Below are 26,640 nucleotides of genomic sequence, written 5' to 3'. Positions count from 1 at the left end.
AATCTTTTAGTTTTCCAAAGCAAGGCTCAGTACTGGAGGTAAGCAACTGAAATGTCTGTCTGACTTCAAGTGTACTAGGTTGTATGTAGCCGTTTTAGCTGAAGTAGAACATGGAAGCTAAATTTCTTCACCTGGTTTAAGAGTGTTTCAGTGCACTCAAAACGTAAAAGGTCTAAGTTACGATGTCAGTGATGGCTGCACTTCATTTACGTCTTAGGAAGGGATTGTAGCTCACCCTACCCAGTTACACACATCCCACTAATGTTAGTGGATCATTTAACACAGTACTTGAGTGCCATACAGTAACTTCATTTTTACAGCAGAAACATACATGCTCAAAGAATTCTTCAGCTAAAATTCAAGACAGTATTTCTTAATTTGAGTCTTGAAGCAGGATGAATTTTTTTTAAAATCATTTTTTTCCTAAACATAATAAATTAAAATAGCATTTGAACAGAAAATGCATAGTTTCCACACAATCCAAAGCACCATAAATGTCCCCTCCACGAACATAATACCTCTTATTCAACTAACGGAAATTAGTTAAACGTGGTTGCTGTAGAAACGTGGAACTGTCCTGTTCAGATCTCCCAAGCAGCATACTTCCAGACCCATAGAGACAAAAACATTCTTTGTAGCTTAAATATGAATCACTGAGGTATTTGCTTTAGTCTCCCTTTTTCAAACAGTAGCTTCCAAAAGGTCTTCAATACCATAGATGGTTTATTGCGGACTGTAAGCTCCTGCAGCTAGAACCAAGTTTCTTCGAGTAAAATGAAGGTGTACAACTGGTGTTGATTTGGTCATGTATGTACCCAGTAATAACTCCTGTGAATTCTCAGGTAAATTTATATGCCCAGTAGCTGTAGTAAAGTCATCAGTCTCTAAATCTTCAAAGGCTTTGATGGCATCCCATAACCGAACAGTGTTATCCATTGAACCTAAAAAAAAGTTAAAACATGAGCTGCATCTGTTTAGATTCTGACATTTTGCCTATATTTCTAATGGAAACTAAACCTTTTCCATAAAGACACTAATAAATCACTTACCTGACGCCAAAATTTCACCATCTCTACTAAACCTAAGTGAGCAGACTGTATCAGTATGTCCTTTTAATTCTCCAACCATCAAACCATGTCCAATGTCCCAAAGGAGAACTCTGCCATCTGTTGCTCCTGTAGCCAGGAATCTCCCATTGGGAGAAAACGTCAAGGAATGAATTGGTCCCTAGAAAAGAAGTTCATGGAAAGGATCAAAGTGGGATTAAGTGCTTTTTTTTTTTTTTATGCTGGTGATTGAACCCAGAGGCATTCTACCTCCACACCCCTAGCCCAATTTTATTTATTTGGAAACAGGGTCTTACTAGGTTACTGAGAACCTCACCAAGTTGCCAAGGCTGGCTTGGAACCTGTGATCCTCCTGTCTCAGCCTCCTAAGTACATGTGCCACAATACCCAGAAAGTTAGGTATAAATAAATAATTTTAATTTAGTGGTATGAATGTTATTTTTAAAATACGTTACTGATTAAGCCTGGTGTGGTGGTGCATGCTTGTAATCCCAGCATTTGGGAGGCTGAGACAGGAGGATGACAGTTCGTGGACAGCCTCAGCTACTTAGTGAGGCCCTTTGCAACTCTGTGAGACCCTGTTCCAAAATAAAGAATAAAAAATAGGGCTGGGGTGTTGCTTGTAGGTAGAATGCCCCTGGGTCCCATCCCCAGTACTGCACCAAAAAAAAAAAAAAAGTGTTACTGGTTAATTTTAAAACTTATTTTATCTTGAAAGCACTTTTGTGTGCTGAAATAATGAAAGTGTAAAATACCTTATGTCCGGTGAAGATCCTTACACAGTTACCATTCAGGACATCCCAAAGCCGCACAGTTCTGTCTGCAGAGCCCGTAGCAACATAATTTGAATTTGGATGGAATCTGGTGCAATTCACATCAGCAAGATGGCCAGCAAATATCCTTAAAGGCTGATAGTGGTCTGTAGCCCAGAGCCTTTTTTAAAGTTATACAAAGCAAAAATGATAATTAGATAACTGTGAAACAAAGACTTTATCCAAAACAAATGAAAATATCTAAATGAAATGTGAATTCTAAGTGGGTCCCCCTTGACAGACAATTGAAGGCAAGAAGACAGGATGAGATTAACATTCTTAAGAAAAAGCTGATCTGGTACAATTTTTTAAATCCTACTGTTCTCTGTATATACGGCTTTCCTCTTCCCCTCCACTCCTAGTCTAAGCCTTTGAAAATATTTCCCCCTAGTTTTAAGTACCACATAGTTTCTAGCCTGTGCTACCTCGTCTAGAACTTTTACAGATGACAGAAGAAAGGTGCTCACAGTGGTAGCTGATGCTAAGCATAAACGCAGAGCTGGGCATGGTAGTGCATTGCCTGGATCCTAGTACTGGGGAGGCTAAGACCGGAAGGATCACAGGTTGAAGTCCAGCCTTTGCAACTCAGTGAGACCCTGTTAAAAAAAAAAAAAAAAAGGTGCTGGGCATGGTAGTGTATGCTTGTAATCCCGGTGCTTGGGAGGCTGAGAGAATTGCAGGTTTGAGGACAACCTCAGCAAGTAGTGAGACTCATCAACCTAGAGAGACCCTATTTCAAAATAAAAATAAAATAGGAATGGGGAACCAGGCGTGGTGGCCCATGCTTGTAATCCCAGTACTTGGGAGGCCGAGACAGGAGGATCACAAGTTCTCAGCCAGCCTCAACTACTGAGGCCCTCTACAACTTGGTGAGACCCTGTTTCAAAATAAAGAATAAAAAAAAGGGATGAGGGGATAGCTCAGAGGGAGGATACCCCTGGGTTCAATCCCCAGAACTGGGAAAAAAAAAGGAATGGAGGAGAAGCTCAGAGGTAGAATGCCCCTGGGCTCTACCACTAGTTACAATAAAACAAACCTGGGGTATAGCTCAGAGGTAGAATGTCCCTGTGTTAAATCTCCTGTACTTGGCCGGGCCTGGTGGCGCAAGTTTGTAATCCCAGCATTTGGGAGGCTGAGACAGGAGGATCATGGTTCGTGGGCAGCCTCAGCTACTTAGTGAGGCCCTCTGCAACTCAGTGAGACCCTGTTTCAAAATAAAGAATAAAAAAAAAAAAAATAGGGCTGGGGGTGTAGCTAGAAGGTAGAATGCCCCTGGGTTCAATTTCCAGTAAGAAAAAAAAAATCCATCCCCCAAAAAAGCAGGACTCTGGGTATAGAAATAATTATTGGTAGTGACACTCCTGTCTACATTCATTTTTGAATAAATGCTAAAAATGCCCACGTTCTTAAGTTGATTCTGAATGACAGACGTGCGAGTGAGTTCAGTTGGAGTCTGTAATTCCCAACAAGAAACCATTCTGTTCACTGAGTACACCCAATCACAAGAGCACAGTGCTCTTACCTAGCTACTCGGTCATGGCCCCCTGACACAAAGTAATATCCGTATGGAGAAAACTGCGTGTCCCACACTGGGTAGTTGTGGCCTTTATATCCCACCAAGCAAGTAAATGTCTGAAGGCTCCACAATCTGACAGTTCCATCCTCGGAAGAGGAAAGCAAATAGTTCCTGAGAGAAGAGAAGGTGACATATTTATTTTGCAGAATAACTTGTGGTTACCTGCCCAGTTTCTCCTCACATTTGAACATATTCTGAAATGTAAACTAAGCATGTTACATCACACTTTTATACAAAGAATTTTTTTAAAAGCTGAATAAGCACACTAATATTAAAACCAAATGTCAGCCCTGACACTAAATATACTCAACCCCTACTAAAAGAAGTTAGATTTATTTTTGTTGTTTAGGTTTTTTCGTTTGTTTGTTTGTTTGCAGTACTAGGGACTGAACCCAGAGGTTCAATTATTTAAAATAGCCCATTGTTTAAAAATAAAATCTGGGCATGGTGATACACACTTGTAATCCCAGTACTTGGGAGGCTGAGACAGGAGGATTGCAGGTTCAAAGCCAGCTTCAGAAACTTAGGCCCTTGGCAACAAACTTCTTGTTTCCAAATAAGAAATAAAATCAGGCTGAGGGTAAGGCCGGGCGTGGTGGCGCACGCTTGTAATCCCCGCGCTTGGGAGGTGGAGACAGGAGGATCACGCTGGCTTAAGAGACCCTGTTTCCAAATAAAAATATAAAAATAGGTCTGGGAGTGTAGCCCAGAGGTAGAAGGGCTTCCAGGAACCCCAATACCACCAAAAATAATAAATAAATAAATAAATAAAATAATTAAATAAGTAAAATAAAATAGGTCTGGGAGTGTAGCCCGGAGGTAAAAGGGCTTCCAGGAACCCCAGTACCACAAAAAAAAAAAAAAAAAAAACCCTCAGGCCGGGGGTATAGCTCAGAGATAGAATGCCCCTGGGTTCCACCCCAGTGTCTCTTACATACACACACACACACACACACACACACACACACACACACACGTTTAAGGGGGAAAAAATCCGTTCTTTAAAAAACCCACAATCGGGTTTAATAAAAAGTACAGTCAAAGTCAACTGAGCCAAGCATGGTGCAAAGCCAGGAGGATCACAGGTTCACAGCCAGCCTCAGCAACTTGGTGAGGCTCTCAGCAACTTAACCAGACCCTGATCCCAAATAAAAAATAAAATACCCCATAGGTAGAAGGCCCCTGGGTTCCATCCCCAGTACCAAAAAAAAAAATAAAACAAACATATTAATGATAGGTACCCATGAGATTTTTCTAGCAGAATTTGCAGGCATTTGCATACTTCAGTAGTTAACTTTGATATAACCTCAGCACAATATAACAGTAGCTAATTTTTATCATTCATTTTTTACCTATCCGGACTGAAGCTGGCTCCGTAGACAGGCCCACTGTGACCATACAAAATCTTCAGCTCACTCGCAGTTTTCTCATCCATGATTCTTTCTAAGACATCATCTGCTTCTTTGTCTATGAGGCTAAGATCTAAAATGGTCCAGAGATACTTTAAGTACATACATCAAAATATCTAAGGAAATCACACTGCAGTTCAGGAGAGGAACTAACATTTGAACACGTGCTCCTATAATACCAACTACTGTGCCAGTGCCTCTAAGCTAGGTGCTATCATCCCAGTGTTTAAGGCAGGAAACTGAGGTGCAGGACAGTTAATAATTTGCTATATATAATGCATACAGCTCATCAGTATTGGAACCAAAACTGAAGAAAAGATGAAACCTATGAAAATATTAAAATTTATTATTTTGTTTAGGTAATATAGTTAGAAGAAAAAAAAACTTTAAAATGAAAGCTGGGTGTGGTGGCACATGCTTGTAATTCCAGTATTTGGGAGGCTGAGACAGGAGGATCCCAGTTCATGGACAGCTCAGCTACTTAAGTGAGGCCCTTTGCAACTCAGTGAGACCCTGTTTCAAAATAAAGAATAAAAAATAGGGCTAGGGCCAGGCGTGGTGGCGCATGATTGTAATCCCAGCATTTGGGAGGCTGAGACCAGAGGATCTTGGTTCACAGACAGTCTCAGCTACTTCGTGAGGCCCTCTGCAAATTAGTGAGGCACTGTTTCAAAATAAAGAATAAAAAATAGGGTAGGGGGTGTAGCTCAGAGGTAGAATGCCCCTGGGTTCCATCCCCAATACCACACACACACACAAAAAAAAAAACTTTAAAATGAAATCCTGATCTTATTAGTTCCATTTTAGCCATTTTTATGGATATTCTGTCACTATTTAACGTTTTCCACTACATAAGGTTTTTTAAATTTATAAGCAAATAATCATAAAATGTTAGTGTTTTTTTATGGTACTGGTGGTAGAACTCAGGGGCTTTTCTACCTCTGGGCTATACTCCCAGACCTATTTTGTACTTTACTTGGAAACAGGGTCTCACTAAGTAGCTGAGGCTGCCTTCGAACCTGTATGATCCTCCCGCCTCAGCGTGTGCCACCACGCCCAGCTAAAACGTTACCGTTTTAACTTCAAGGAGTTTTCTAGCCCAATCCCTTCACTCTACAGATGACAAAACTGAGGGCAAGAGAAATTAACTGAGCCTAGCACCCTGGTCTCCTGACCAGGAATTGCTACTCCAGTGCAATTCCACTGTTGGAACATTAGCATCCCGAGTTAAAGTAAAATCAAATAAACTTATGCAAAGAATACAACCTCCTGTATATGCCCCAGAGATTCAAGACTGGCACAGACTAATGACAAGTTTGTGTCCTGAAGGCCATCCCAGTTACCTGATGCTTGTTTGACACTACGTAGCTTTCTGGGTGTCACAGACCATACTCTGACAGTTGAATCCGCAAAACCTCCAGCAATGAGACTAGAGTCATCAGTGACATCCACTGCAGTGAGGCCCTGTCGAGTAAAAACGTTTTATACTGAATGGAAAACCCTTTTAGAGGATAAAACAAAAACCACAATTGGATCTTAGACAACTGATGATAGCTACTTCTATACATAAAAGAGCTTTTGAGATCATACCTTCAGGCCAGTTGTGGTGGTTCACGCTTGTAATCCCCGTGCTTGGGAGGCTGAGACCAGAGGATCACAGGTTCGAAGCTAGCCTCAGCTACTTATTGAGGCTCTCAGCAACCTAGTGAGACCCTGTTTCCAAATAAAATAGAAAATAGGTCTGGGGGGTATAGCCCAGAGGTAGAAAGCCCCTGGGTTCCATCCCCAGTACCACCAATAAATAAATAAATAAATAAATAAATAAATAAATAAATAAATGAATAAGTAAAGAAGAAGAAGAAAATAAACCAGGTACAGTGGCACATGCCTATAATCCTACAATCCTCCTGTCTCAGCCTCCCAAGTAATGTGATTACAAGCGTACGCCACCGCGCCCGCTTAACCAACCCTCAACAGAGGTGGCTCAGTCAAAAGGCTGCAGAATTCTGATCAGTGAACTGAGGGTCAAGCATAAAAAAATTGTGATTTTGGCCAGGCGTGGTGGCGCATGCTTGTAATCCCCACGCTTGGGAGGCAGAGACAGGAGGGCCACGCTGGCTTAAGAGACCCTGTTTCCAAATAAAAATATAAAAAAGTAGGTCTGGGAGTGTAGCCCAGAGGTAGAAGGGCTTCCAGGAATCCCAGTACCACCAAAAAAAAAAAAAAAAATTGTGATTTTGTTACCTGAAAGTTGCTAAAAGTCTTTTAAACATAGTCTCCTACCTATTCTGTTGTAGTATCCAATTCTCCTTTCCTTTCTTTATAGCAAGAGTTTAAATAACAAAACTACATTTTAGTTAAAACATTTATATATCTCTTACTGGTCAGTTGGTAAGTCACCATTTTCTTTTTATTTATTTATTTTTGCAGTACTGGGGATGGAACCCAAGGATTTTCTGCCTCCAAGCTACACTCCCAGCCTTATTTTTTATTCTTTATTTTGAAACAGGGTCTCAGAGTTGCAAAGGGCCTCACTGAGTAGCTGAGGCTGTCCGCGAACCCAGAACCTCCTGTCTCAGCCTCCCAAATGCTGGGTTTACAAGAGTGTACCACCACGCCCGGCTGGTAAGTCACCATTTTATATGATACTCCAAGTAGAAATTATCTAATTATTACACCAACCTGGTAAGCATTGAGGAAAGTATAGAAACAGATGGAAGGTAAGCAGTCCGGGCCAAGGCGTACTCGTTTGGTGGTTTCTTTCATGTTCATTATCTTATCCAATTTATCTGAATCTTTCAACTCAGGAAGAGGGATTCTGCAAAAGGAAAAACAAATTGAAAATTACTCCTTAAATATTAACAAACATAGAGCCAGGTATGGTGGCGCACCCTAGTAACCCCAGCATTTGGAAGGCTGATACAGGAGGATTGCAAGTTTGTGGACAGCCTCAACTACTTAGCAAGGCCCTTTGCAACTCAGTGAGACCCTGTATCAAAATAAAGAATAAAAAATAGCTGGGCGTGATGTAGATATACGCTTGTAAACCCAGCATTTGGGAGGCTGAGACAGGAAGATCATGGCTCAGCTACTTCATGAGGCCCTTTGCAACTCAGTGAGACCCTGTTTCAAAATAAAGAATAAAAAATAGGGCTGAGGGTGTACCTGGGAGGTAGAATGCCCCTGGGTTCTATCCTTAGTACCAAAAAAAAAAAAAAAAAAATAGGGCTGGGCTGGGAGTATAGCTCAGAGGTAGAATGCCCGTGGATTCTAGCCCCAGTATAAATAAATAAATAAATAAATACGAGTAAGTGAATAAATAAATAAATAAATAAATAAATAAAGTGAGCCAGGTGTGGTAGTACACGCTTCTTATCTCAGTACTTGGGAAGTACTGAGATAAGAGGATCACAGGTTCGTGGCCAGCCCTCAGCTACTTAGGCCCTCCACAACTCAGTGTTTCAAAATAAAGAATGAAAAATAGGACTGAGGGTGTAGCTCAGAGGCAGAATGCCTTTGCGTTCAATCCCCAGTTCAGGAAAAAAATATATACACACACACACACACACACACACACACACTACTGTTCATATACATAACAGAACAATATGAACCTCCTTAACTCCGCACACCTCCACCCAAGTTCGGAGGTCTCCTCCTCACCTGTTCTGAGGTGGAGCATTGGGATCTTGTTTTTTGCTTTTGGATCCAATGCTATCTTTTTTAGGCTTCTTCTTTTTAGGTTTTCCTTCTTCATTTTCTCCTTCTTCATCCTCATCATCCAACGGTACCTCAATTTCTGGTTCTTTTAATAAACCAAAAAATACCTACAAGTAAAAAAAAAAAAGCCCAATATTTTTAATTAAATTTTTGTTCATTAATATATCCTTCATACATCTTGACAAGATAAACTACATTTTAAAGATAAATTAGATAAATTTCTAACATAGTAATTACACCCTGAAGCAGGATTCTGATTTGTCTCCCCAACAGCCATACTTCCCTTTACCTTTACTAACAGAACCCTGATTTTATTATAACAGCTATGTGCTCAGTTAAATCATTTCTGTTCTCCAGCTCCCTTACAGCTAGTAATGGCCATATAACATAACTCTGGTTAACAGGTATTCACAGAAATATACTAGGCATAGTTTTAAGGAAAAAAAACTTAAAAACCTGTCTTCCTAGCCTCAACTACTTAGCGAGGCCCTTCACAATTCAATGAGCCCTGCTTCAAAAATAAAAAGACTAAAAACTGGAGTGGGGGGTGTAGCTTCGAGGTACAATGCCCCTGGTTCAAAACCCCAATACTGTAAAAAAAAAAAAAAAAAAAAAAAAAAAAAAAAAAAAACTGTCTTCCTAATAAAAGGTACTCAGCAGGCCTCTTGTCCACCCCCTTGTTACTGGGATATAGTTGGATGCTGGAGCTGCAACAGACATTTGTGAACAAGTCAAAGAAAGCAACATTCTGAAGATGGTGGACCAGAAACTAGGGCACCCAGTACTGAGGGACTGTCATGCCAGTCCTAGAGGGCCTTCCTTTTTGTTTTTATCATTTTTCTTAGGTACTAGGGATTAAACCCAGGGGCATTTTACCTCCACAATACACCCCCGCCTGCTGTATTTTCATTTTGAAACAGGGTCTCAATAGGTTGATGAGAGTCTCACGATTTGCTGAGTCTGTCCTGGAACCTGCGATCCCCCCGGCTCAGCCTCCCAAGTACCGGGATTCCAGGCGTACGCCACACCTGGCTCTTCCTCTGCATTTCACGTGAATAAAAACCCCTTGTTGAAACTGTAGTCGGGGTTCTGTTAAACACAACTTATTCCCAAATCCTCACATATACACATCATTACAGTGTAAAAGTATTCCCAAAATAGCTACAAGAAAAATGTATAATCATATAGATAGAAATGCCACAAATTCTCATAAGATGCACACACAGGTCTCAGGCTTATCCCCATACCTTTGATTTATTTGCCTCTCGTTTCGCTTCTCCTGCCAAACTTCCCACCATGGCATCTATCTGTTGCTTACTCCGAGGCATTCCATCAAAGATGTCGATGTAGAGGTGCTCCTGAACTATATTCCATATCTGGTTGTTCTGTTTCTCCTGAAGATGCCTCTTCAAGAGTTGGTAAGAGTCACGGGAAATACGCAGAACAAATTTACTTGTTCGAAAATCCAGCATGGTTTCATTCCCTTTCATGTGTTCCTTTTTGGTAAGACTAGATAATACTCGTAGGTCATCCTGGTAATAACATTCCTGATCTCCATGGAACCTGTTTCAGTGATTTTAAAAAGTCATTTTTTCAACGTAATCTTAAGAGAGCCACCTCTCCCCATATATTATAAACCATCTTATAATATTTTCAATGTAGAAGAATAATCCTACAGGACCAAAAGTAACTCATTCCAAACCAGTTATAATTCAACTTCTGGATTTATCCTAAAATGATTGATTCAATTCTCCAATAAATGTATCATGAGCCGGGCGTGGTGGCGCGCGCTTGTAATCCCAGCATTCGGGAGGCTGAGACAGGAGGATCGCAGTTGGAGGAGAGCCTCAACTACTACGTAATGAGGCTCTTTGCAATTCACTGAGACCCTGTTTCAAAATAAAGAACAAAAAATAGGGCTGGGAGGTGTAGCTTGAAGGTAGAATGACTCTGAGTTCCATCCCCAGTACCACAAAAGAAAAAAAAATCAAATAAAATGTATCATGAACATTCTAAGAGAAGAATTTGAAATAAGTATCATAAGTGAATGGAAGGTAAAGTAGAGTTTCATTCCAGTACTTGGGAGGCTGAGACAGGAGGATCGTAGGTTTAAGGACAACCTCAACAAGTGGTGAGACTTTCATCAACCTAATTAGACCCTGTTTCAAAATGAAAACACAATAAGGCAGGGGTATAGCTCAGAAGCAGAATGCCCATAGGTTCAATCCCCAATCAATTTCTTCCTCTCTCTTTCTCTCTCTCTCTCTCTCTCTCTCTCTCTCTCTCTCTCTCTCTCTCTCTCTCTCTCTCTCTCACACACACACACACACACACACACACACATTATATAAAATATATATGGTAGTTTGGGTTGGTTTTTTTTTTTTTTTTTCAGTACTGAAGATGGAACCCAGGGGCATTCTACCTCCAAGCTACACCTCCAGCCCTATTTTTTATTCTTTATTCTGAAATAGGGTCTCACTGAGTTGCAAAGGGCTTCACTAAATAGCTGAGGCTGTCTTCAAACCTCTGATCCTCCTGCCTCAGCCTCCCAAATGCTGGGATTACAAGTGTGTGCCACTATGCTTGGCCGGTAGAATTTGAGTACCATCTTTGGTAGATGTTTAAAAAAGGTCAGAACCCTTTTTTACTGAATTTTATGTTTCCTCAAAACCCTGTTTTTGGTGGTTTGTTTGGGGGCTTTTTTTTTTTTTTTTTTTTGGAACCAGGGGCATTTGACCTCCGAGCTACACCCCCATCCCTATTTTTTATTTTTTGAAACAGAGTCTCATTAAGTTGAGGAAGGCCTCACTAAGTAGCTGAGGCTGGCCGCAAACCACAATCCTCCTATCTCAGACTCCCAAATACTGGGATTACAAGTGTGTGCCACCACCCCCAGTTAATAAAACTTTTTACTATGAAAAATTTTAGCTGGGCATGGTGGCGCATACCTGTAATACTAGTACTTGGGAAGCTGAGACAGGAAGATCACAGGTTCAAGACCAGCTTTGGCAACTTAGCAAAACTCTCAGGGTCTAGTGAGACCCTGTTTCAAAACAAAAATAAAGTGCTTGGGAGGCTGAGACAGGAGGATTGCACAGATTCAAAGCCAGCCTCGGCTACTTAGTGAGGCTCTCAACAACTTAGTGGGACTCTGTTTCCAAATAAAGTATAAAAATAGGTAGGTCTGGGAGTATATAGCCCAGAGGTAGAAAAGCTCCTGAGTTCTACCTCCAGTACCACAAAAAAATAAATAAATAAAAAATAAAGCCAAGCATGATGGCCCACACCTGTAACCCCAGTACTTAGGAGACTGAGACAGAAGGATCAAAGAATGAAGGCCAGCCTCAGCAACTTAGTAAGACTCTTGTTTCCAAATAAAAAATTAGAATCCAACATTGTGGCACATGCTTGTAATCCCAACACTCTCATGGCAGAAACAGTAGGAGCACAGGCTCATGGGCAGCCCCTGCAACTTAGTAAGACTCTGTTTCAAAATAAAAGAATAAAATAAGGCTGGGAGTATAGCTCAGAGATAGAGTGCACTTGGGTTCTATCCCTGGTACCACACACACACACACACACAAAAAGTAAAGTGAAATAAAATAGGGATAAGGGTGTAGCTCAGAGGTGGAATACCTCTATGTTCAATTCCCAACACCACGATAAATAAATAAACAAATAAATAAATAAATAAAACGCATGGCTGGGGGTATAGCTTAAAGGCAGAATGCCTCTGGGTTCAATCCTTGGTACCTAGCCAGGTGTGGTGGCACACACTTATAATCTCAGTAGGTGGGAGGCTAAAACAGGAGGATCACAGGTTTGAGTACATCCTTAGTAACATAATAAAGGCTTTCAGCAACCTAGCAAGACTGTTTCCAAATTAAAAAAATAGAAAAGGGCTGGGGCTGTAGCTCAGAGGTAGAATGTCCCTGGGCTCAATCCTAATACCACCAAACAAACAAAAAACCCAGTGCCACACACACAGAGATTCAAACATATACACAAAAAAAGTAGAAAATTGTATAAAAAATTCAAGCCGGGTGTGGTGGCGCACACTTGTAATCCCCGCGCTTGGGAGGCTGAGACGGGAGGATCGCGCAGGTTCGAAGCCAGCCTCAGCTACTGAGTGAGGCTCTCAGCAACTTAGTGAGACCCTGTTTCCAAGTAAAATATAAAATAGGTCTGGGAGTATAGCCCAGAGGTAGAAAGCCTCTGGGTTCTACCCCCAATACCACCAAAAAAAAGAATTCAATGTTATCTATCACAGCCTCTCAATACTTAGTAGGTTCTCATAAGCCCACCAACTAACAATTCTCAATATTTATTTTCTTATTTTTATGGTACTAGGGATTTAAACCAGGGGCCTTCTACCTCTCACATCTCCAACCCTAATTTATTTATTTATTGTGGTACTAGGGATTGAACCCTGAAGCATTCTACCTCAAGCTGCATCCCCAGCCCTATTTTTTTTTCTTATTTTGAAACATGGTCTCACTAGATTGCATAGAGCCTCACTGAGTAGATGAGGCTGTCCTCAAACCTGCAACCCTCTTGTCTCAGCCTCCCAAATGCTGAATTACAAGTGTGCGCCACCACGCCTGGCTTTTATTTATTTATTTATTTATTTTTATTGAACCCAGGGGCATTCTACCTCCAAGCTACACCTAAGCCCTTTTTTATTCTTTATTTTGAAACCGGGTCTCAGTAAGTTGCAGAGCCCCTCAGAAGTTGCTGAGGCTGGTCCAAACCACGATTCTCCTGTCTCCCATATGGTGGATTACAAGTGTGTGCCACCACACCCAGCTTTACTTTTTATTTTGAAACAGGGTCTCCCTAAGTTGTGTAGGGCCTCGCTAAGTTGCTGAGGGTGACCACGAACCTGAGATTCTCCTGTCTCAGCCTCCCAGCTACTTGTAAACTGGGATTACAAGTACATACCACCACGCCCAGCTTCCAATGTTCTTAATTGAGACATATTAAAAAACCAATATTGATACCAAACAATGAGCACTACTATTTACTCACTATTACCAAAGGCAACTGAATAAAGCCTTTAGCCTTGGTGACTACAAATTTAAATATATATTTTATTTTACAAATCTTTCCTTAAAAAGTAAAATTCAATGTCTTATATGTATTTATATATTAATACATCTATGTATAATACATTTATATTTGTATAATAAATCACATGATTAAAATATATAATTGATATATTAACATATTTAATATATTTGACACTAAGAACAGCAATCAATGAAAAATATTTAAAAACAATGACTAAATATAAAATATAGGGCTCAAGCTCCAAAAGATACACAGCCCATTAGGGTTCCAAAACTGTTACTTGTGCTGCCCATTTGGTCTCGTCAATACATGAACCAAGGCTTCCTGTCCAGGGTGTAAGATTACAATCGTCAGCCTCCTGGTGTCTGTTATGTCACTGCTCATTACCCTCATCTGCACTGGGTCCTGGCAAAGGCTGAGCTGTCCACAATGGGGAGAGAAAATCCCTACCGTACTCATTGCTTTGAAGGGAGATGACCAAACCATGAGACTGGAAGAGTAAGTAATTTTCTTTTCTTTTCTTTGGTTTATTTTTGGTACTGGGGATGAAAACCAGAGGTATTCTACCTCCATTCTATAACCCAACCTGATCTTATTCTTTGTTTTTGAAACAGGGCCTCACTAAATAGCTGAGGCTGGCCGTAAACCTGAGATTCTCCTATCACAGCTTCCTAAGTAATGGGATTACAAGCATGTGCCACCAAGGCTGATGTTTTACTGTAATAGAAATTAGCTTCTACATTAGCCAGGCGTGGTGGTACACGCCTCTAATTCCAACATTTGGGAGGCTGAGACAGGAGGATTATAATTCGCTGACAGCAAAGAAATTAGCTTCTACAGTAGACATTTGGTCATTATTGGCCTTAATTTTTTTTCTTTTCTTTTTTTTTCCTTGGGGGGGGGGTGGGATACAGCGGGTAGAACCCAGGGGCTTTTATACCTCTGGGCTATACTCCCAGACCTATTTTATACTTTATTTGGAAACAGGGTCCCACTAAGTTGCTGAGAGCCTCACTAAGTAGCTGAGGCTGGCTTCAAACCTGTGCTATCCTCCTGTCTCAGCCTCCCAAACATTGGGATTACAAGCGTGAGCCACCACGTCCAGCTAATTTTTTTTTTCCTGGAACTGGGGATGGAACCCAGGGGCATTCTACCTCCAAGCTATAACCCCAGCCCGATTTCTATTCTTTATTTTGAAACAAGGTCTCACTAAGTTGCAGAGAGCCTCACTAAGTAGCTGAGGCTGTTCAGGAACCAAGATCCTCCTGTCTCAGCCTGCCAAATACTGGGATTACAAGCGTGTGCCACCACACATGGCTGGCCTTAATTTAAGAACACTGAGCTGTAGAACCCTTTGTTCTCCATACTGTTATGCATCCTATAGTGAATAAATATAATATCATAGGAACTCTTGTTCCTCTATCACTACTGTGTTATCTGACAAGTCCAGACTTTAATCGCTATTACCTATCTTAAAAGAGCTCTCAGTGAAACTTTTTGTTTGTTTTTTGTTTTTTTGCTGTACTGGGAATAGAACCCAGTTCTAATTCTACCTCCAAGCTACACACCCAGCCCTATTTTTTATTCTTTTTTTTTTTTTTTTTTTTTTTTTTGGTGGTACTGGGGATGGAACCCAGGGGCCCTGTACCTGTGGGCTACACTCCAGACCTATTTTATATTTTATTTGGAGACAGGGTCTCTCTTAAGCCAGCTGAGGCTGGCTTCAAACCTGCACGATCCTCCTGTCTGAGCCTCCCGAGCGCGGGGATTATAAGCGTGCACCACCACGCCCGGCTCAGTGAAACTATTAAACACTGTTATTTCTTGATTTCTACAACTCAACAGTCTCATGGTTTTCTTTCTACTTCTCTAACCTTTCTTTTCATATCTCTAATATTTGACTATTAAGTGCTGGAGCTCCTCAAGATTAGCCCTCCTACTACTAATTTCATACATTCCTACAATCTCATCCATGTTCATCAACACTACACAAAACTCCAACTTATGACTCCAGTCCCTACTTCTCCTTATCTAAGCTCATAGGACGGGTGGAAAGAGATGATAGGGAAACAGGTTTGGAGGTTCCTGAGTAGGTCTCAATGGGGAGGGGCATTCTACCTCTGGGCTATACTCCCAGCCCTTTTTTTTTTTCCTACGGTACTGGGGATGGAACCCAGGGCATTCTACCTCCAAGCTACACCCCTAGCCCTATTTTTTATTATTTTGAAACAGGGTCTCACTGAGTTCCAAAGGGCCTCACTAAGAGCTGAGGCTGGTCGCAAACCTGGATCCTCCTGTCTCAGCCTCCCAAATGCTGGGCTTACAAGTGTGTGCCACCATGCCTGGCTTCCCAGCCCTATTTTTTTATTCTTTATTTTAAAACCAGGTCTCAATAAGTTGTGAAGGAGTTCACAAGTTGCTGAGGCTGCCAGGAACCTGCGATGTTCCTATGTCAGCCTCCTAGGTACTGGGATTACAAGTGTGGGCCATCACACCCAGCTGGGATGATATCACCTAAATAGTCAAAGCATATTCAAATTGGAACTAAAGATTATAATCCCACCTGAAAAACCATGTCCTCTTTAAGAGTTCTGTACGTCAGTGAAGGGCATCCCTATCTAATGGGGGCTAGAAACCTGGGATTATCAATGATACCTCCATCTCCCTCCCCTCCATACCCATCCCTCAGGCATCTCATCAACTTGGCTACGTTTTTTCACCTCCATCACCACAACCTAGTCCAATGGTTCTCAAAAGAGATGCCTCCAACATTTTGGGCAGGACAACTCTTTGCTAAGTAGGACTACCTACACATCCTAGAATTATTATAACAAAGCAAAAACAAAAACAAACAAAAATGCCTCCACACATTTTCAAATAGCCTACAGGAAGGAGAAATGTCATCCACATTAAAAGAACCACTCAATAAACTGAGTGATGATGCACCCTTGTAATTTTTTTTTTTTTTTTTTTTTTTTTTTTTTTTTTTTTGGTGGTACTCTGGGTAGAACCCAGAGGCTTTCTACCTCTGAGTTATACTCCCAGACCTATTTTATATTTTATTTGGAAACAGGGTCTCACTAAGTTGCTGAGAGCCTTACGGAGTAACTGAGTCTGGCTTCGAACCTGTGCGATCCTCCTGTCTCAGCCTCCCAAGCGTGGGGATTACAAGCATGCGCCACCACGCCTGGCCGCACCCTTGTAATTCTAGTACCAGGGAGGCTGAGACAGGAGTATAACAGTTCCTAGCCAGCCTCAGCAACTTGTGAAGCCCTTTGCAACTTAGTGAGACCCTGCTTCGTAATAAAGAATAAAACAGGGCTGGGGGTGTAGTTCAGTGTTCTCACCTGCATAATGTTGTTTGTTTGTTTGTTGCAGTACTGGGGATGAAACCCAGAGGCATTCTATCTTTGAGCTCCACCCCCAGCCCTGTTTTTTTATTCTTTACTTTGTTTTTGTTGTTGTTTTTTGTTTTTGCGGTACCAGGTGGAACCTAGGGGCTTTCTACCTCCGGGCTACACCCCAGCCCTATTTTATAAATTATTTGGAAACAGGATCTAAGTTGCTGAGAACCTCACTAAGTAGCCGAGGCTGGCTTCAAACCTGTGCCATCCTATCTCAGCCTCCCAAGCACAGGGATTACAAGTGTGTGCCACCATGCTGACTTATTCTTTATTTTAAAACAGGGTCTCACTGAGTTGCAAAGGGCCTCACTAAGCAGTCAAGGCTATCCTCAAACCACAATCCTCCTGTCTCAGTCTCCCAAATGCTGGCATTACAGGCGTGCGCTGCTACACCCAGCTGCATAGTGTTTTGTTGAAAATGCGTATTTAATAATGACGTAGACTTCCAAAGACTTCTGTAGCAAAGATGTCTCTGCCCCCAAATAACTTTTTTCCTTTCTTTCTCCATAACAGAACACATGACTATCAGCTGGGCACATACATACTACTTAAAGAACACATTTTCTAACTCCTTTGGTACTAATATAGCCATTGACTAAAAAGTTGTTAAAAAAAAAAAACCTATGTACCTTCCAGGAAGAATGTATGCTCCTCCCTCCTGACTCGAACACAGATTTAATTGCTTAGAGCTGGAAAGCCATCTTGTGCCACACAGTGGAAAGTACATGACAGGAGGACAAATCAAGAAGAGTGAGGAAAGCGGGGTATGGTGGCATACGCTTGGAATCCCAGTAGTTGGGAGGCTGAGACAGGAGGATCCGAGCTTGTGGCCAGCCACAGCTACTTAGTTTAGCTCAATCCAACTTAGTGAGACTATGTTTCAAAATAAAGAATAAAAAACAGGGCAGAGGGTGTAGCTCAGAGGTCAAATGCCCCTGGGCTCCATCTGAAGGAAGGAAGGGTGAGTGAGTGGGAGTGTAGCTCAGAGGTACAATGCCTCTGGATTCAACCCCAGTATCACAAAAAAAAAAAAAAAAAGAGTAAGGCCGGGCGTGGTGGCGCATGCTTATAATCCCAGCATTTGGGAGGCTGAGACCGGAGGATCACGGTTCATGGACAGCCTCAGCTACTTAGTGAGGCCCTCTGCAACTCAGTGAGACCTGGTTTCAAAATAAAGAATAAAAAATAGGGCAGGGTGCCGGGCAGGGTGGTGCACGCTTGTAATCCCTGCACTTGGGAGGCTGAGATAGGAGGAACGCACGGGTTCAAAGCCAGCCTCAGCTACTTAGTGAGGCTTTCAGCAACTTAGTGAGACCCTGTTTCCAAATAAAATATAAAAAAGGTCTGGGAGTATAGCCCAGAGATAGAAAGCCTCTGGGTTCCACCCCCAGTACCACCAAAAAAAAAAAAAAAAAAGGGCAGGGATATAGCTCAGAGGTCGAATGCCCCTGGGTTCCATCCCCAGACCCGCAAAATAAATAAGTAATTTTAAAAAGTATGAGGAAGAGATAGAAAGTTCCTGGGTTCTATCCCCAGTACTGGGGGGAGAGGGGGATGACAACTGAGGAAGCCTGCATCCCTGATAATCAAGGACTCACAATATCAGTCCTGAACTTCCAATTTTTTAAAAGATAAAAAAAAATCTTTACTGAATTTAAGCCTCTGTTGTTTGGATTTTCAGCCTAATCCTAACACAGCTTCCTACTGATTTTAGGGTAAAGGCAAAAATAAAGTCTCATTTATGCCATCATTGAGTTTTCACTGATGACTGAAAAAAGCCAGTTTTGACTCTCAACCAAATCTAACCCTACCCAATTCAATTCCCTACTGGTCTTAGGACAGACGAAGACTCCCAACGCAGTCCGAGAACCTGCCTGTTGTTCCGCCTCTAAGCAATTCTCCAGGTGCACACTGTACCACATCACACGTGTTCTCTGCTCCAGCTACTGCGGACTTTTGTCAGTCTCTACAGCTACCACGGTCCCTCCTGTCATAGAGCTTTCAGACATGCTTTTCCCTCTTCTCTGCATCTGGCTACTTCCTACCCAATCTTTACACCTCACCTCCAGCATGGTCTCCTCTGGGAGCTTTCCCTGGCTTCTCCGACTAGATAAAATATCCCAGCTTAAGTTCACATAGCCTCAGGAAGTTCTCCTTCACATGTACTTTCTGAGTTGCAATCTCACATTTGTGTGGTTACAGGTGTGTGTGTGTGTGTGTGTGTGTGTGTGTGTGTGTGTGTAAAATATGTAAAAATTCACGTACTTCTCAAAGAATGATTTTGCTTCATTCTCATGTTGATTATAGACTAGCTCCAAGTACATGTGTACAAAGAGAGGATAAAAGAGTTGGGATAACTCTGCCCGGTGGCAGTCTAGAGAACATTCAATGAAGTGTTTCAGTCCGCTGTAGTATTCTTCGTACATTGTAGGGTCTCCCTGTTGGTTGTAGGCCGACAAGACAGCACTGACATCTGGCTGGTCTTCCACAGCTACGTTCCCAACTGTTTAAAAATGAAAGACAACTTGTAAGAAAATGACCTGATATACCATGTTGCTACAGCTGTTTTGCTATGGCCCAGAATTAGGCTATTTCTCAGTTTGTCCTTCTCTCACCCTCTCTTCCCCAACACAAACACATAATATCTTAATAGATTTGGCATTTGTTTCAATCACCCAGGCCAAAACCCCTTCTACATGTCCACTGTTTTTGTTTTGTTTTTGTTTTTTTTTTGGTTTTGTGTGTGTGTGTGTGTGTGTGTGTGTGTGTGTGTGTGTATGTGTCACTGGAGATTGAATTCAGGAGCATCCTACCCCTGAGCTACACCTTCCAGTCCTATTTTATTCTTTTCTTTTACTCTGAAACAGGTCTCAGTAAGTTATAGAGGATCTCACTAAGTTATAGAGGACCTCACTAAATTGCTGAAGCTGGCCGCGAACCAGCGATCCTCCTGTTTTAGTCCCTCAAGTACTGGGATTACAAGCCTGTGCCATGCCCAGCATTTTTTTTTTTTTTTAACCAGTTGAACTCCAGGGCATTCTATCTCCCAGGTAACCCCTAGCCCTTTGTATTTTTTATTTTGAAATAGGATTTTGCTAAGTTACTAAGGGCCTCACTAAACTGCTGAGGCAGGCCTCAAACATGTAATTCTCCTGTCTCAACCTCCTAAGTATTGGGATTACAGAATGCATCACTACATCCGGCTTGTCTACATCTTTAAAAAAACTTTTCAAATCAATAACAAAAAGATTCAATATATTTCCTAGAACTACCTTTTGTGTGTGTGTGGTACTAGGGACAGAACCCAGGAGCATTCTACCTCCAAGCTACACCTCTAGTTTTACTTTATTTATTTATTTTTTTTCCCATTACTGGGGATTGAACCCAGGAGCACTCTCCTCTGAGCTACACCTCCAGCCCTATATTTTATTTTTTATTTTGAAACAGGGTCTCACTGAGTAGGGCCTCATTATGTAGCTGAGGCTGGCTGTGAACCTGCGATCCTCCTGTCTTTTTTTTTTTTTTTTGGTACTGGGGATGAAACCTGGAGGCATTATACCTCTGAGCTACACCCCCAACCCTAATTTTTTTTCTTTTTCTTTGCAGGTCTGGGGATGGAAACCAGGAGCATTCGACCTCCAAGCTACACCTCCTGCCCTTTTTTTTATTTTTCTTGGTGGTATTGGGGGTGGAACCCAGGCTATATACTCCCAGACCTATTTTATACTTTATTTGGAAACAGGGTCTCACTAAGTTGCTGAGAGCTTCACTAGTAGCTAAGGCTGCCTTCGAACCTGTGGAATCCTCCTGTCTCAGCCTCCCAAGCACGGGGCTTACAAGTGTGCGCCACCACGCCCAGCTTATTCTTTATTTTTGAAACAGGGTCTCACTGAGCTGCGGAGGGCCTCACTAAGTAGCTGAGGCTGTCCGTGAACCGTGATCCTCCTATCTCCGCCTCCCAAATGCTGGGATTATAAGCGTGCACCACCATGCCCTGCTTATTTTTTTTATTTTGAAACAGGATCTCACTAACTTGTTGAAGGTCTCCTCAAACCTGTGTTCCTCAGCCAGGCATGGTGGCGCTCGCTTGTAATCCCAATACTTGGGAGGCTATGACAGGAGGATCCAGATTTGCAGCCAGCCTCTACTACTTAGTGAGGCCCTCCACAACTTATTGAGATCCTGTTTCAAAATAAAAAATAAAACATAGGGTTGAGGGTGTATCTCAGAGGGAGAATGCCCCTGGGTTTCATCTCCAGTAACAAACACACACACAAAACCTGTGATCCTCCTGTCTCAACCTCCCAACTACTAGGATTCCAAGTATACGCCACCACACCTAACTAGAACTACCTTAAAGAGAAGCTATATAAAAGATCCTATGTACATGAATGGGAATGTGGCTCAGAAGTACAGCATCTGACAAGCATGTATGAGGCCCTGGATTTGATCCTCACACACACACTAATGCATACACATACACACACACATACATGTTATGTGTATATCAAGCAATTATATTAATCGTCTTTCAACAATCAGTGCAAAGGGCATCTACCACTACCAAGCCATCCCCTAAAGCATAGATTCCCAAATTTATTGGCTTATTGTCTCTTCTTTTCAAGAAAAGATTACTCAGTTCCTCGCTAGGCACTTCAACCGCCCTCTATTTCAGTACCACCAACTATGGGAATCTATGCTAGAGTAATATTCCTATTCTCTGAACTACTGAAGTAATTTATAAGATTTCTGAACATATCCTATAGTACCTTAGCATGTACATCATTATCACCCTGTATAAAATGTCAACTTTTTTTGGCACTGGCAATAGAACACAGGGATACTGTACCTCTGAGCTAAACTTCGAAGTACTTTTTAACTTTAAAACAGGGTCTTACTAAGTTGCTGAGGCTGATCTCAAACCTACTATCCTCCTGTCTCAACCTTCCAAGTACTAGAATTACAGATGTGTGCCATGGTGCCCCACCAATGTCGGCACTGTAAATACTGGAAGGACTATGCCTTTTTTAGATCTCCAAAAGACAACTAACCATAACGCGATTGTACATGCTTAAAGAAATCTCCATAACCACCATTTCAAGGCGGAAAACATACTTACTTATAAGACAGTAATAACAATGACACAGCCACTAATCAGTTTGGTTTGGGGAAATTTTGGTAAATTGAAATTATGTTATGTTTATGCTCGTTACTGAAAAAACATAACATTTTTAGTCGTTCTGATTGATTCTTTTCCTTTCTGGATTCTCAGTTATAATCTAAAGGTAAATTCTGAAAAGACGAGAGATGCCAGGTGTGGTGGCACACACCTGTAATCCGAATACGTGGGTTGCTAAGACAGGAGAATGACATGTTCAAAGCCAGCCTCAGCAATTTAGCAAGACCCTGTTTCAAAATAAAAAATAAAAAGGGCTGGGGGTGTGGCTCAGAGGTAAAATGCCTCTGGTCCAATCCCCAATACCAAAAATAAAAAAAAGAAAGAAAGGGTGAGATAATAACAAAAGAACCAACAATATAATTTATCTCACAATTCATTCCCAAAATTGAGTACTCAGAAAAGATTGTTCTCAGTGGTGCACATCTATAATAGCAGCTACTATGGAAACTGAGGCAGGAGGAACACAGGTTTGAGACCAGCCTGGACAATTTAGCAATACCTATCTCAAGTTTGTTTTGTTTTTTGTGGCACTGGAGATTGAACCCAGGGAGATTTTATCTCTCAGCTACATCCCCAGCCTCATTTTTAAAAAAAAAAAAAACACAAGGTCTCAGTAAGATCCTTGCCAGGTTGCTGAGGCTGGCCACAAACCTGCGATCCTTCTGTCTGCCTCCCAAAATACTGAGATTACATGCCCAGCTCATTTTTTAAAAAGGGGAGCGGAGAGGAGGTGTAGCTTTCTGGTAAAATGCTTGCCAAGCATGTGCAACCCCCAGTACCTCCTCCCTCCAAAAAAAAAAAAAGAAATTATCTTCAATCACAGTTTTTCACATTTCTATTTATGGGTTACAATGCTAGTATTCAAATTTTGCTTTCTGGCAATGCTGCAAAGATAAAGTCTCATAAGTACAGATAAATCTGGCTAGAGATGTTGCACTAAATGTGTGTGTGTGTGTGTGTGTGTGTGTGTGTGTGTGTGTATGTGCATGCATACTCGTGCGTACACACTTGGTATGAGGGACTGAACCCAAGGGCAGGCTATCTCTGAACTATACCTAAGATCTTTGAAACAAGGTCTCGCTAAGTTACTGCACACTGGCCTGGAACCTGCCAGCCTTCTGTTTCAATCTCCCTAGTACAAAAATTACAGGCACGCACTACCACACCTGGCTGGCTCTCCACAATTGAATTCAACATTGAATGATCACCTTTGAGACCTTCTGTTGTGTATGAATTTTACTGAATAAACTTTGTAACACTTGCTGGAAGGAAGGGGGGCTAAAGTGTCAGGGATGGATGCACAGACATAAGCTTTTCAGTACTAGGCATTTTTACATACATTACATCTGAGCCTCATAATAACCCATTTAATAGAGAAAAAACCTCAACCTCGGGAAAAATAACTTTAAAAAGCAGCACACAAGGAAAAGCAGCAGAGACCAAAAAAAGTAGGTCCCACACCTACTCCTGTACTTATGGTTCTCAATTTTTCATACATCACTACTCCTTACACAAATCTATTACCGACTTCAGGACTCCACCTCTAGACAGTCAGAACCTGAAGTGATGCCCAGGAATTCGCATCCTCCCGAACACTTAGCTCTGGTGCTACCTAGCCCATCTTTTGAGCGATATTGGCAACACAAGTTCCATCACTGTCTATTGTGTGGGGCAGAGTAAATCCTTTCCCTTTCTCAGAAAATCTGTTTCCTCGTCTCTAAAACAGAGGTAACGTCCACCACACAGTAAAAGTGTGGAAATTAAGATATATAACTTAAAGGACTTATATAATACGATGGTACGAAACTGTACGCGCCTTGCTGGTGCGAACGCGGACCTGCGCGGGGCTCAAGAGCGCGACGAGCAGCGAGGGACCAGAGCCCGAGCTCCCGCAACTCTGCGCCCCGCTTCCCTGCACGCCCGAGCGCCGCTCAGCCCAGCCTCTCGCTCAACTGACAGCTCGGGAGAGGGTTTGACTGCGCAGCCGGCGCGCCGGAGAAAGGGGCGGGCATGTGGCCCTAGAGGCGGGCCCAGGAAATTCAAAACAAGCCCGCAGAGGTGCGGGCCCGCCAGCCCCTGCCTTGCCGGCTCGCTCCCGTCCGCGCCCGCCCGGCTTCCCCGGGCCGCCGCGACTCACCTTTCCCGGGAGCCGCAGGACCTGAGGCGGAGCCCGGGACGCCCGTGGCCCCCGGAGCGCCAGTGGCCGGAGGCTCGGGGGCCGGGGGCCCGGGGGCCGCCGCGGTGACCCGGCTCAGCAGCGCGCTGGCCGCCTCGGCGCCGGCACCGTCCGCCTCACCCGGGGCTGCGGAGCCCGCCACCGCCTCCTCCAGCAGCCGGGCCTCCCGGCGCAGCGCCTCCTCGGCCTCGCGGAGGTTGCTCTGCCGCAGGAACTGCAGCACCGCCAGCAGAGTCTGCCGGTCGTGGGGAGAGCCGGCCTCCGAAGCCGCGGCGGGCGCCGGGGCCGCCCCCGCCGGGGCCGCGGCAGGGACAGCCACCGCGGGCTTGGGGGTCCCGCCATCCCCGCCGGCCGCCGCCGCCGCCGCCACGCTCCCGCCGCCGCCGTTGGGGCCGTTGTTGAGAGCGCTGCCGCTCCCCTCGCCCGCGCCGTCGCCGGCCTGCGGAGGTAGCAGCGTCGGCGGTCCCTCGGTCTCGAGCTTGACCGCCACCTCCGTCTGCTCCTCCGCCAGCGCCGCCATCTTGCGGCTGAGCCACCTCGCGCCGTCAAGCGTGGCTGGGTTTTCGCCACCAGGAGGGCGGGGACGCGCCTTTCACGACAGCTCCGGGGGCCCTTTACGGCAGTGGGAGGAGCCAGAGCGCCGGGGGCCAGGAATGGGAGAGCTAAGTTCGAGATCGCGAGGCCGGCAGGAAGTGGGGGTTGGCGCCCTCCTCACCCGTCTGCCAGATAATAATTACCGATTATTGCCGGCCAGCTCCATTCAGGCACAGTGGAGGACGTCTTTTGCATTTTATAACCTCTTTTAATTCAACAGTCGTATAAGGTGCTATCATCCGTGAGGACTTCACAGATGGCTCACTCAACCGAAACCCAAGTAAATAACTGGCCAAAATCACTCCAGAAGAAATCTGAAATGGCAAGGTTCAAATCCAGGGCTTGAAGTCAAAAGCAAGGAGACTAATATTGTTTTATATTGTGATCTGAATGGGGGTTACTTTTGGGGTTCTTTTGTAATTTTTTACTTTTTTACAATCGAACTGCATACTTAAACTGTGTGAACTCTGTAGTATATTTTCAATAAAAAAAATTTGTATCAGCCGGGCGTGGTGGCGCACACTCGTAATCCCAGCATTTGGGGGACTGAGACCTGAGGATCGTGGTTCGCGGACAGCCTCTGCTACTTAGTGAGGCCCTCTGCAACTCAGTGAGACCCTGTTTCAAAATAAAGAATAAAAAAATAGGGCTGGGGTTGTAGCCCGGAGGTCGAATGCCCCTAGGTTCCATCCCCAAACCCCCCCAAAAAAAATTTGTATCAATTTTGTGATTGTAAAATGTTTATGCATTCTGATGCTACCATTTACACGAATAAATTGCATTTTAGTTGTATTTTAAGTCATGTTTCATAAATTATAAACGCTGCTGCATACTTTATCTCATTTGAACCTTGTTACTGTGGGGAAAGTACAGACAGGTTAAAAGTGAGTCTGGCACAGGGAAAATCTAGCACAGTTGTTCAGGTTGTTTTGAGGTCTTACTGGCATCCTTTGACCCTGATACTGGCTGAATGACCTGGAGGGAATTGCTTAATTCACCATAGCCCCAGATGCCCAATATATTTTTTTTTCTTTTCGGGTGTGTGTGTGTGTGTGTGTGTGTGTGTGTGTGTGTGTTACTGGGAATGAAACCCAGGAGCATTCTACCTCAGAGCTACACCCCCAGCCCTATTTTTTATTTTTTTATTTTGAAACCCAGTCTCACTGAGTTGCAAATGGCCTCACGAAACAGGCTGTTCACAAACCGCAATCCTCCTGTCTCAGCCTCTCAAGTGCTGGAATTACAAGCCTGTGCCACCACACCCAGCTAAAAGATGTTCTTTGAAGCCTGGCATCTTTCAATGGAAAGATGGTTTACCCCATTGTGAATGATAGATTAATGTTCTGATGTATATGTTAATCCCATGAATCTGGTGCTGGGAACTGAATCCCACAAAAATCCACCCTTCTCCCTTCTATGGCGTCTCTTACTTGGCTCTGTGTGTGACTCTCTTTTATTTTATGTATTGTAGGTTAAAACAAGAGGCATTCTACTTCCAAGCTACACAACCTCAGCCCTATATTATTTTGAAACGAGGTCTCAATAAATTGCTGATACTGACCTAGAACCTGTGATCCTCCTGTTGGGAGGATCAAAATACTGGGACTACAGGTAGGTGCCACCACATCCC

The 26,640-nt window shown here is 43.1% G+C and overlaps 1 protein-coding gene across 2 annotated transcripts; it reads right to left on the bottom strand.

Moving 5' to 3' along the window:
• Positions 1–723: 723 nt before the first annotated feature.
• TAF5 (TATA-box binding protein associated factor 5) lies at positions 724–24,936 on the bottom strand (the record flags this gene model as incomplete). 2 transcript variants are annotated; one of them, XM_080694970.1, is made up of 11 exons in its annotated part: positions 724–941; positions 1,050–1,227; positions 1,823–2,000; positions 3,402–3,566; positions 4,808–4,937; positions 6,208–6,328; positions 7,547–7,682; positions 8,528–8,691; positions 9,832–10,147; positions 19,327–19,564; positions 24,378–24,936. In XM_080694970.1, 11 exons carry the CDS (start codon positions 24,934–24,936, stop codon positions 724–726), a joined length of 2,403 nt encoding a protein of 800 aa, XP_080551096.1. The 2 variants fall into 2 exon arrangements, with proteins under 2 accessions (XP_080551096.1, XP_080551097.1); XM_080694971.1 differs by lacking the exon at positions 3,402–3,566.
• Between the last annotated feature and the right edge of the window lie 1,704 nt (positions 24,937–26,640).

Source organism: Muscardinus avellanarius (genome assembly GCF_963383645.1).
Source record: "Muscardinus avellanarius genome assembly, chromosome: 4".
In the NCBI taxonomy this organism is placed as follows: domain Eukaryota; kingdom Metazoa; phylum Chordata; class Mammalia; order Rodentia; family Gliridae; genus Muscardinus; species Muscardinus avellanarius.
The sequence above is the reverse complement of the archived record's forward strand: the minus strand, read 5'-3'. Positions and strand labels throughout refer to the sequence as shown.